The sequence below is a fragment of the Opisthocomus hoazin genome, chromosome 14 (assembly GCF_030867145.1).
Source record: "Opisthocomus hoazin isolate bOpiHoa1 chromosome 14, bOpiHoa1.hap1, whole genome shotgun sequence".
In the NCBI taxonomy this organism is placed as follows: Eukaryota; Metazoa; Chordata; class Aves; order Opisthocomiformes; family Opisthocomidae; genus Opisthocomus; species Opisthocomus hoazin.
Genome location: NC_134427.1, coordinates 20,504,193 through 20,516,588, shown reverse-complemented (window position 1 = coordinate 20,516,588; position 12,396 = coordinate 20,504,193). Strand labels below are relative to the sequence as shown.

General features: G+C 45.3%; 1 protein-coding gene across 4 annotated transcripts in view; it reads left to right on the top strand.

The window, feature by feature from the left end:
• Positions 1–1,093: 1,093 nt before the first annotated feature.
• The window catches only part of CAPN6 (calpain 6), a 68,523-nt gene continuing 57,220 nt past the window's right edge, over positions 1,094–12,396 (top strand). For 3 of the 4 annotated variants that reach the window (XR_012765519.1, XM_075435732.1, XM_009945225.2), the window contains exons 1-3: positions 1,094–1,126; positions 7,939–8,019; positions 8,832–9,006. Coding sequence is in view for 3 of the 4 variants with exons in the window: in XM_075435732.1 (XP_075291847.1) it covers positions 8,000–8,019; positions 8,832–9,006 (195 nt within the window). In the remaining variant the exon portion in view is untranslated. Of the gene's footprint in view, positions 1,127–7,765; positions 7,844–7,938; positions 8,020–8,831; positions 9,007–12,396 lie in introns of those variants that run through there. The other variant, XM_075435731.1, reaches the window with a different exon arrangement.

The window sequence follows — 12,396 nt, the reverse complement described above, 5'->3', positions numbered from 1 at the left end:
AAAGGTGTTACAATCCTCGATGGAGAAAAATTTCATGTCAAATTAATTCAGATGCTTAGGATTTACCCAAAATGAAATTGGGGCTGAGCAGAGTATGGAGAGAAGTTTGTTTCACCAAAACCACTGCTTAAGGAGAACTTATTTTTGTCCTATTTATTTTGCCACAGCACAGAGAAATGTATTATTTTCTGAGTTCTGAACGATGTCGTTGCCCCCATGAAGCAGTATGTCTTCCTTTACTAGCACAGGGAGAGGAGCAGGACAGGACGAGTGCTTGAGCGAGGATGGGCAGGTTTGCGATGGATCGGAGATGAAGAGAGCCGGTTCGCAATGGTGCAGAGCCCAGGAACATCTCAGCCTCCTTGGGGCTGAGGCTGTGGACTTCTGGAGTCTCTTCCATGGCTCTCCCAGTCAGGTCCTCTTCTTCCTTCAGGTTCTTTTCCCCTACACAACTGAAACAGGAACAGCAAAATTAGGCAGTTCTAGACTGGGAACAGTTAAGCCAGGAGAAAGTACCAGCCGCGTGCGAGAGCCGTGCCCGAGGCTGTGACGGGCTCGCCACGGTGCTCAGAGCCAAGGGCATGAAGCCACCCGTGGGGTTTTGCTGCATCTCCTTGTCTGCACAGCCCCGTCCAGCTGTGGGTCCCGCAGAAGCCCTGTGCGGCTCTTCTGGACAGGCCGTTATCGGAAGGGACACACTGAGGCAGAGGCACTGACACTGGCTTTATTAAAGTGAGGAGTAGTGCAGCCTAATAAGGAATATATTTTTTTCATGGTACGCATTAATCTGCCCAGTTTTCCGCACAAAAAAAATGCCTGCAACTTTTGCCAAACAGCTTTGCCTCATCTCCTGCTTTAAAAGCTCCTTCACAGTTACAGCCCCAGTTGCAGCTGACAAACGATGTGGTGGGAGTGAACTGGGCTCTCTGCATTTTGGGTCAGCTGGGAAGGTTCCCTGGTGTCCCTGTGACTCACGACTGGAAGGGTCATCCCGAAACACACCCCCCCGGTGATGTGATCTTGGTACAGTCCGAAGAGTTTCAGGTTAAGAAGCCGAGGGGATCTTTGTTTGCAGGAGTCATTTTGGAGTTTGATGTGCCTGGGAGCAGGGACAGCCCTCAGCCAGGTAAGTGCCAGAGGGAGCCTGTAAACGGGTATTTACTCGGTTTGCACCAGGATGAAAACTCTCTGTGTTACTAGCAGCGAGCACTTCAGCCCGCACAGTGAGAAAATGCTTTTGTCTGCTGCAGTAATGTACATTTCTTTCAGAAAGTCACATCTCAACTGTTTGCTATCTCTGAGCCCAGCACTTGTCGTGATTTATTGCAAAAGCATGGTTGCTCTCATTTCTTCTGGGATAACCAGTCTAACGCAAGTCTTCTCTCTACAGGCATCATTAATGGTTATGCTGAATAAAGGGGCCAGACTGATAAAGTGTGATTTGATCTCGGTGCTCAAATAATTTCATTCTCCATGCCGTCTCTGATCTTCCAAAATACTGTCAGTTCTCTCTGTGGATTCTTTCTTTGTGAAATTCAAGTGGATATTTTACTTTTGCTGTTGTTGTTCTTGTGAAGGAGAGATTTTTGTATTGTGTCAAAAATAATAGACAAGTGGATACATAAAATAATGGAGTAGCCTGATAGGAAGTTACCCATTAATTTGTGACCATGGTCTTTTTTTCAAACTAACTTGCATGAAAAAGCAGACTGGAGAGATACTGGAATTCCAAAGAAGGTTTCCTGTGGTTTCAGCACAAAAGCTTGGCTTGAATGAAGCAAGTGACATTGCTTTTAGTGGTTTTTTTAGAGCTTGTTAGAGATCTCTTGACGTGGATTAATGTTAATTGTAACAATTGGTGTGTAGCATACTAAATTACTTTTTTTTTTGAAGTCATAACTGGAATTGTACCCCTCTAGTTAGCTGCAAATCTGTCTGGTCTAGAAGCTATAGTGGAAGCCATTGAAGGTCAAGTTTTTTGAAGTATGCAGACACCTGTGCACTTTGGAAAATCCTGTCTGCCTGCATATCCTTTAAAATGTCTCCCATAGCCACTTTGTGACTTCTCTACAGAGACTTTATCTTAGTCTAGCTAGAGGATGAAGCTGTGCTAGGATTGGTTGTGGTGCAATATACACAGCCCGAAACAGAACTCCTTTCACTGGAGAAACAAAGTGACAGCATAAAATGAGCAAGTGGCAACTGTGAAACAGAAACCACGACCCTGAGCGCTTGCTTCTCAGACCTGTTGAAACGGTAGCAAGTGCTTACACTGCACGGTCGTTTAGAAAAGCATTTTGATCTTGCATGTCAGCTGCAGGCAGATGTGTGCATGTTGAACTGTAGTGCCATACATTCATCCTTGTGCCATCACCCTGGGTGCTCTAGGAGTCAGAGACCCTTGGAGTCCGGATGTGCAGAGAGTTTTGAATTTCTGAGTGCTGGCTGAGGGCTAGCAAAGGGACTTGAGCATCTGCAGTGGGGACAGAGGCAAAACACTGGGGCCTTAAGGGCTGAGAGGTAGTCTAAAAAACTTGGCTCAAGCTCTTGCTTAATGCCTAAAGTGTTAAGTGCCTCGTATGCCTATAGCTCCTCGACTTGTGTGCCCTTAAGAGCTGCTCGGTGCACTGTGGGTTTCCAGTTGTGGCTGCCAAACAAATTGCACATCTGCTGAGCCCCTTGGGGTCTTGGTGTAAAAGGCCTTCCAGCAATTTTCTTGTTATGTGTGAACAGGACTGAGAGCCACACAAAACACAGCTGCAAACCCCCCCACTTTTCTAGCTTGGTTGAAAGTAGCAGGGCAGCATGCACGGAGTGCCTGAGAGCACTCACCCAGAAGTGATTCTCTTTTTGGTATGAGCAGAGGCAGGCTGCTGGGCTTTCATCGGAGAGCGGACCTTGGCACCCTGCCGTGGGTGTGCACGGCAGGGGGAAGGTGATCTGGGAGCGTGGCTGAGCTCACTCCCTGGTAGCCCGGTCCTTACAGCACTCAGCTGAATTGAAGGAAAGGATCCCTGGGTTTTTGTCTCTGCTTCCATTGATCTTTAAGCATTTTACCCACAGAAGTTTTCACCTGGAAACTGATCACTTGGAGGCGAAAGTCTGCCCCGCTGCTGACTCCATTCCTTTTTAAAGCTTTGCCTTCGCACAAGGGGAAAGAGAAAATGGTTAAAAGCTATTTCACAGGCAACTACACTGGGATAAACTCTCACAGCAAAAGCAAGGAGGGGAGAGAGGGAGTAAGGCCAGAGTTAACCCTCTCTGAGTGTGTTCTGCCAGGCCTTCAAGTGGTTTTCACTCTACCAGCATTGTACCACTGAGTAATCCCATGCACACATGTGTGTTGCTTTAGCTCAGTTTTCAAGCTGAAAAAATCACACAGACCCTTGACTATCAGTCCTACAAATTCAGCCCCCTTCTGCTCGTGCCAGATGGAGTCCTTCCCCCTTGGGCATAATCACCTGTAAGTGCAGCTTTCCTCAGCTGCTGCTTGCTCCCCATCCAGCCGCAGCGGCGTCAGTTGGTGCCCCTGAAGGCTGGAGCGGCTGTGCTGCTTTCTGCGGGGTGAGGAGGCTGCAGCGCGCAGTTAGCCAGCACTTCACACCCCAAAGGGCTGCGGAGCTTTTGCAGGGCATGAGCCCTGAGCCCAGCACTCCCTTCCTGAAGGGTAAGAGCAGGCTTGCATTTTGTCTCGCTAGGAACTGAGTAGAAGAGAGGTGAGAGAGAGAACAAACTGTGAAAATCAATGGCAGCATTCCTGGTGGAGCTCCTGCTCCGATCCCGCGCTTATGGGACTGGCAGGCTTGGTCCCGAGCCGACACCCCCTCTCCTGAGCCATCTTGCTCGGATACAGGCTTTGCAGTACAAACTGCATGCTGGCTCCCAGTTGACACCTTCCTGTTTCTATGAGCAGACAAATGCTTCTGTCTCCTTCCCTTAGCCAATTGAGCTGAGCTGGACAGAGAAACTTTTGTATGCCTACTAAAGTACTGAGTTACAGAGGCCATAAAATAGTCAAATTAACCGTATTTTGTTGAAAAATCCAAAAGGTGGATGAAAGCAGGGCTGGTGCTGCATGAGCATGGTATCCCCAGAGCATGCACTAAGACTTAGCTTTTCATCCAAGAAGAGAGAGCACTGCCATCCAGAACAACAGAGAAGCCCTGGGACCACGGTCATTAATACTAGACCGTGTGCTATTAAATTATCCTGTGCAGCAAATCTGATCCAAATTGAATATACTCTTAATAATGCAACGGCATATCCACACAATACAGATTTAAAGGTGACTTTATACTTTCATAATGGCTTATGCAGAGGAAGAGAGGACACCCAATCCAGCGTAAAGACTCCCGGTGCAGTTAGTGTGTTGAACTGTTTAAAGAATTTGAATGAGTAAATTTCTCCAGCAGCAATGTTCTGTGTTACGGGCAGCAATGCTTCTGATGCATCAGTAGCAGTGGAACAGCTGAGACCACGGAACTGCAGCACACGTGAAGTGGAAGCTTTTCAACTGCTTTAAATTCCCCCACACTCAATAAAAATTTGCAAAGTCACTGCTTTGTAAGGTCCTGTGATCCTTCTGCGCAGGAGGAGAAGGCAATAACCTTTCCAGCTGGAGCTCTGGAAATACCTTTAATTAGTTTTACAGAAAACCAGAGTAATTTAAAAGTTTTGGCTGCAGGGCTGCTTTTTTGGCAGCACTCACTGATTTGATTGCTCTGAAGCAAGCTAGGAGTTGGGAGAAAGAGATGTTTGTGAAAATACTGAACTATGTTTGCAAACAGTTAAATACTTGAGTCCCTGTTTTGCTGCCACAGTCCAAACAGTGGCTTTGAGGGTTGGTGATAAGTCAGTATTGAAAGAACAGAGTTTAGGGCTGGGAGGTTTTTGTCTGTTGTCAAGACAGGCGCACAGCTGCGGGTACAAAAGAGAGAGCCAAGAACCAGGTGTTGGGTGTTATTATTACTGGTAAAGCTACTGTTTGCATGAAACAAAAGGAAGGTTGGTACCTGCAAATGGAGAATAAGCTTAACACCGGGATGCTACCCCGGAGGACAGCCTGGACGCGGTGCTGTGCAGCCTGCTGTAGGCGACCCTGCTTCAGCAGGGGGTTGGACTGGGTGACCCACAGAGGTCCCTGCCAACCCCCACCATTCTGGGATTCTGTGATTCTGTGACAGCGTATGCTGTGCGTATCCTTTCTGGCATCCCTCCATGGCTTTCCCAGATGGGGGCTCCTGGAACAGCAGGAATGTGGTCCCAAGGCTCGGGTGTGCCTCAGCTTGGGCCATTTCATCTCAGGATCCACTTGCTGGAAGAAGCAGCTTCACGTTTGTAGCTGTGCTCAGCTGTGGCATTAATACTGCCTAGAAATGCACTTTGCCCTTTCAGTCCTTGTGCTGTGTGTGGAAATTCCTTGGAGTCCCGGAACTGGAACAGAAAAGTGGGGTGGGTGATAAAATTCACGTGTTACAGCCAGCCAAGCCTCTCCCTTGAAGAGGAGTTTCACCTAGAACAGAGGGTTCACTGCAGCTGCTCGGCAGTGCTCGCCTTTGGGATGGAAAGCGCTGGTTTTTGTTAGGGCAAACGCAGGCCGGTGCCATCCCCGCACCCCTCCTGCGGGGCGGGAGCGGGAGGGATGCGTTTGCTGCTGAGCGGTGCCGTTGGCTTAGCAGCTGCACTGACTTCTCCCTCTGACTTTTTACCCTGTGTGTCAGTTATGCAGAGTAACAAAAATGGGCTGAGATGACTGCTGTTAGTTTTTGTGTGTTTATTGCATTAATTTAATGGTAGCGAGGGTGTAATTTTCCCTCGCACGCCTGTCTGGACAGTTAATCAGTCTTGTTTATTGTGGATCTTCTATGTAGCCGCTGGGGAGGAGAAACTTTAAGACTGGAAAATGTGACTGTAAAGAAACACTGTTGGGTAGTGGAAGTAATACTTGAAGTTAATCTGAATACTCTTGTGAAGAACTGGATTTCAAGTGAATGTCTCTTTAATTTAAGGCTGCCAATAACGCCAGGATCTGATATTTACCACTGTGTTGAAAGTGATTTAGCCATACTCGTGCTGGTTCCGACAGGGGGAAGCATCTCTGAGTATTGACTGTAAGTAAAAATGAAAAGCTTCTGTTTTCAGGCTGAGGAGGGGACGCTGCGAGCAGAGCCTGAGCGAAAAGGGGGCCTGCACTGGCTTGTCTTCACTGTTCTGCTGAAATCCTTTTTCCGATCAAAATGAGAATCTCACTGGAAAAAGAGAGGGTCAGAGAAAGAATTTAAAGCTCGGTGGTTGAAAGCTGAGAGATGTGGGACCTCCTGTACCCCTGCTGATATCAAGGGGGATTGCCGTGGTGCTGTAGAAAGGAAGCCTGGAGAGGGGCAGGTTAACAACCTGCGGGAGTAGCCTCCTCCTTGTCAGTGTTCCCCTTGGTGGGCTCTGCCCCGTGGAGCCCAGGGTGAGGCAGGCAGCAGCTTGACTTCGTGTGCCGTGCTTTATGGCCACGTTCTGTGCATTGCTGCGAGACGGGCTGTTCTGCAAAGGGGTGTTCGTCCTGGACGGGCTCACGTTCCAGTCTGGCAGATAGAAGGGGAGAAAGGGTGGGGGGATGAGGTAATTAAAGACCTATCTCAATGAATTTGGCAGTGACAGCTGAAAACCTTATCACCCAGGGGCTATTTTAAAAACAAGCATGTCTTGCAAATAGGCTTGGTTTAGAACGTTAGTTAGCTCGTGGGGAATTTTTGTTAAGCAAGAATGCCAGTTATCATGAAATAATCTATATCCCACCCAAATTAGCCAAAATATTTAATTTTTTTTTTTTTTTGTTCCTGAGCTATGTTTGTGTAATTAGCAAGTTGTTCTGCACTTGAATTTGAAGAACTGGTTTGTGGGGGAAAGCAAGTCTATTTACCTTGACTTTGGAGGCCATCTGCCAAGGTAGATGCCTTGTGACTTTTTTTTTTTTTTTGAGGGAGATAATTAACAAGAAAATAGCCCTTAAGAAAAAGGAAGTTGTTAAAAATGGCATGGTATCAGTGAGCCATTTTGGTTTTGAACAGTTTGTTTAAGTGTAGATTTGTTTTATTTAAGCGGCATAACACAGTCACTAAGGGACTTCATGGCCCAGTTCCGGAAGCGGTAGCCTTGGCCTGGCTAAAGCATGGGATTTTTTCCATTGATTCCAGCAGCATCAGGATTTGACTCAAAGTCATTACAGTCCTGATGTATGCAAAATTTATTGCTGGATTTTTGCCCTGAGGAAGGATGGAGAATGAGCTGGCAATTGAAAATGTGGCTGGTTGAAATATCAAGAATAAACTGATTCTTTGTCCTATTGCTTTGCCATGTAATATTCTGCTGGTAGAAATCAGGTGGTACTTACACATGGGTCGATTACTCTGAGTGTGGTTAGGAGGTTTTGGAATGGGTGCAAGAATGGCAACAAGGTAGAGGAGCGCTCCTGAATACTCTGCTTATTCCCAGGAGTGAAGGCATTAGAGCAGCATTTCTCATACTTGAAGGACCATCTAATTTGTTTTGGGGTGGAGGGGAGAGGAGTGAGGGGAGGGAGAGAGGGAGGGTGTTAAAACCATCCCTAGACTATTTTGGCCACAGTAGCTTTCACTTACAAGAACAAAGACCATGATAAATTTGACATTTCCAAGTGTTCATGATTACTCTTCTGTATTTCTCCCATTGTGCTCCCTTGCCTGCCTGGAAAGGCTTCTGCCTATCTTGGTTTAGTTTCCTGCAAATTTGTGGAGTCTCATCCAATTTGTGCTGCAAGTGGCTCAAGGAGCACAAGCTGAGATCACTGCAACAGGACACAACAAGCAGGCTGGTAGGACAATGTGATGCCATGCTCCATTGCATGCATGTTGTTTAAATCTTGTGGTCTGACATCAGGACAATCTGCATTTGTCTTTATTGCTGTAGATAACTCCAGGAAGGGGAGATACATCTCCAACCCTCAGCATAAGGAAGAGGAGAAGAATTGATGCACAGGAGCGTTCCAGAGTAAGTTCAGATATTCTCTCCACATCCCTCATGTCCTCCAGACTTCAAACTATCCTGAGTGATTTTTGTAGTTGATTTCTGATTTGTAAAATGTTGTTAAGCAATTTATTTGAGGTCCGTGACTGTAAACTTGCCATGTTAGATAGTCATGATTCTGGGAACTAAGGCCTGAGAGCAAGTTGTTTGGGTTTTTTGTTGTTGTTGTGAGGTGGTTTTTTTGTTTGGTTTTTGTTTGTTTTTTTTTAATTCTCATCAGTAATTTGCAAATATTTGCTGCTTCTGGGAATTCAGGTCACTGAAATATAACATAAAGTTCAAAGACAATGATACCAGTCAAAGTCTTGTCACTTAAGATGGAGAACTGTGGAAATGTGTTTGGGGTTTTCTTTCAGCATGAGAGTTGGGATAGATAATTAGAGCTTTAGTGGCCAGAGAAGAATGTAGGACAGAAAGATGGCCCAGCCCTTCACACATGGTGCAGACTGAGAGCCAAGCTCCACCTTTCCAAACAATTAGATAAAGCAAAATTCTGGGTTTGTGCCTGGTTTGGACTCTCTAATGTCTTTACTAGTAAGAGTTCTGTTCAGCCAAAAATACCATCCTAATATCTAAGATCTTCTTGAGTTTTATGGTTTTCTGGTTTACTACTTAACATAATCTCATTTATAATCTGGATATTTTTAACAGAAATCAGTAGTTAATCTTGCTTAGAACAAGTTATATGTTCTGTTGTTAAAGACCAATAAGTGATATCATCTATGGACTTTAAAGAGCCTTCATAATTTGCATAAGCCAATATTCGTCTTATCTAGACAGAAAGATATGTCTTCACCAGTGAAACTCTTCAGAGGTCAGAAGTACCATGAGCTGAAAGAGCAGTGTATCCAGCAGAGATGGCTCTTCGAAGATTCCGAGTTTCCAGCCTCAGACGAGTCCCTTTTCTATCAATCAGCACCACCAAGGAAGGTTGAATGGAAGCGCCCAAAGGTAATTGATGCTTTCCTTGTGAGGAGGTGCTGTTTGTATTGTTCCACTCCTGCTGTCTTCTCCGTGCTGAAACAGAGTTATGTGAGTATTTTCTGGCTCCCTTTTCCCATTCATTTTCTGTCACTGTGTGATTCGGACAGCAGCCCCTCTGTGTCACGCTACTGTCCAAAATGACATTCATGCATTACTGTAAAAAGACAAAAAGGAAACATTCTGTGCAGCATAATCATGCTTTTTACTGTTGATGGCTCTCTAATAACAAGCAGCAGTCTGAGGTGACTCCAGACATAGTGATGTTTAAATCAGCCCTCTATTTAATTAAGAATACCAGTAATTAATTAAGAATACCAGTAATAGTTCAGTCAATACAGGAGTATACTCTGTGAACAAATTCTTAATTTCCTGGGTCAATCTGTGGATGTGTACCTGTCTAGGTTGCTGTGTTGACAGAGGCATTTCCGCAAGGTGTTGAGATTCTTCAATTGAAGTTTCAACACCTGTCACATCTCAGGGCCTAGTGTGTACGCACAGTGATTTCAATATAAAACCTGAGCTTTAGCTGTCCAGTCTAGTGCCCCTTCCAAGTTGCCTCATTTTTTTTTAATTAAATACAACCCTTGCAAAAAACACTATAGAAAATTAGGCTTTATTGACTGAATAGATAGCATCTTCCTGCATGTTTTCAGAGTAACTAATGCCTTATTAAAATGTATGGGGAAAGGAAATCTCACAGTAGCAAGGGGAGGTTTCTCCAATCTCAGATAGCTGGCTAGTTCATGTATACGCATAAAAAAATGATTTGTAATTTTTCTTGGAGGAGAGAGTAGGAAAGAGAAGAGCCCCAGTCTGCCCAGCAAGGGGTCTGTCTGAAGCAGCAAACAGCAAGGCGCCATTGGTGGAGTGGTCTTGTTACACTAAAAAAATGCTCGGATATTTTTAACTGCCACCAATGGAAGGGAGAGCCCTCACTGTCAGCACATACCCACTTTCTGTTCAAAGCAAATGGATTAATTTCTGTTCCACTGGGAACTAACTTGTGCTTCCAGAATCAGCTGGTTTGCTCTCTACAAAGTGCCAAAAATAAGAGGAACCCATGTGTGTCTAGTTGGCTGCCAGGTTACCTTTTGTACTAACTACACTGGAACCACAAAGCCCAGCTACCTACGGGTCTGAAAAGCTGGGCTTCTGCAATGACTTCTGCAATGTAAGGCAGGACGCTCACAAGCTACTCCCAGGGAACACTCAGCTACACAGATGTGTAGCTGATGCAGAGCACGGAAGGTGAGTTCCAAAGAGGTGTCTAAGCAAACCTTTGTTCTGTTGTGAACTTGATACCCTCTTCCTCGGCTGTGTTTCAGAGAGGTTCTGGTGGAATCTTAGCAGCAAGTTTTACCCATAGGGAAGTGACAGTTTTCCTTTATTGATTGATATTGTCCCTGGTCTCTGCATGGCCGTGCTGAAGTTACTGTGGATTTTGCCTTTGACTTCTAGAAAACCTTGATTACACACGAGTGATTTCGTATTCAAAATGAACAGCTGTTGTCTGTACACAACCAATAATGCTTATGCCTATTTGCCACTTTTACTAGCATCTTAACAGGAAAACGAATGTCATTTGCTTAGAGTTGTGACTAACGTACTAGACATTGCAAATTGTAAATATTACTTATATTGGGGGTCTGTTAATTGGTTTGCTCTAAGGTTTATGCTTTACACATCTTGTATTTATAAAGTAGTTCACAGACATAAGCAAATGATTCAGAAGAACACATAATCATTCCCAAATTTGATGATGAGCTTTCCATCAGAGAGTGTAATCTGTTCTCATGCTCTGACAAGTGTAATGAAGAGGACAGTGGAAGCCTCTAGCCAGACGCACACAGTGTTTTCACCCATGAGCATGATGAATTTGTCCTTTACTTCACCCAAGTCCACTTTTAGGGTTAGGGTTAATCTTCTGGAAGCACAAACTCAGGTGTCTTTTCTTAGAAAACACGATGCCAATGCCAATGTGATCTACTTCATATGCAGCTGATACTGTTCTCTGTCCTCTGGGACAGGGGATAACAGATGAGGCTGACCAAGGCTGCACTGTATTTGCCGGGACAGCATTAGGCTGGTGGGGTTTGGGGTTTTTTTTTTCTTCTTTTTTTTTTTTTTTTCCCCCCGGTGGTGTTCATTTCTCACAGCAGCTTCAATACTGAAATTTTAGTGAGCAGAGGAAGGGTTGCTTTCCTGCTTCTCATTTTAGTTTTCCAAGTAAGATATGAGACTGAAGAACAGGGAGAATGAATTTGGGAAAAAATGTAGGCATTCCAAAGTCTTTGGATTTATTTTTATTTCTGTAGTGCTTTCCTGTTTATTGGAGTCTTTTGTCTCCTCCTAGAAGGGGAGATACCATGCAACCAGTCGCAGCGAGGTCAGGGAAAGCCTTTGTGCTTCCTAAGTGATGTGAAGCAAGAGCAAGACTCTAGACAAGGATGCCATTTCAGGCCATTCTTTTGTGTGCATGTTCAATTAAGGTGGCGATCAGTGGTACAAAGTCTATTTGAAGGCCAGTAACTAGCGTTGTACCCCAGAGGTCAATACAGAGTCCAGTCCTCTTCAACATCTTCATTAATGGTCTGGATGATGATGTAGGGCTATTGGACTAGACGACCTCCAAAGGTCCCTTTCAGCCTCAGTCATTCTGTGGTTCTGTGTGGCTGTTCTAAAGCTGTGCCTTCTGTGCTCTCCTTCCTTGCTCCAAGACAGAGCAGCTCTTGGGGCCCGTGTGGGGCTACTCCTACAGATTCGTGTAGAATAGCTAGAGTATCCCAGTCTTGCCCTCCTTGGGTGGGAGAGGGAGTTGATGCCTAGGAGGTGGTGGAAGCTGCCTTTGTGCTTATGGGGAGCCTGTTAGAACATCTTGAGGGAAAGGGGCTTATCTCTGTGCAGGAGAGCAAAGGTGAAGATCCACTTCCCAATGTTTGTTCATGGCTTATTCCTGCTCTGCCATATGGAACTATATTATACTCTAAGTTAACTGGCTGAATGCTTAATTGTCCTTTTGGAGTGATGGGCTTTCCAGAGTATTTGCTTTTTTTGGAGAGGGAAATGGCCTTACAATATGAGCATAAGGTGAAGACCAGAACTATCATCTACTGAGACAGATTCTGAGCAGGCCACTAACTCATCTTGCCTCACCAGCTCTCCCAGAAACTATAGCTGTGTCCCCCAGCCACCTCAGATATTTGTACAGCATCTTGAGTGTGAAGGATCTAAGTGGTATTACCCTGTTTCCTGTCCTCCCACCGTCTACACAGGCAGTGGATAGTCTGTCCAGATGCTGGTGCTCGTATACTAGTACGAGCAAGCAGCTTTTTGCTTTAGAAAGCCTGCGTTGCTGTC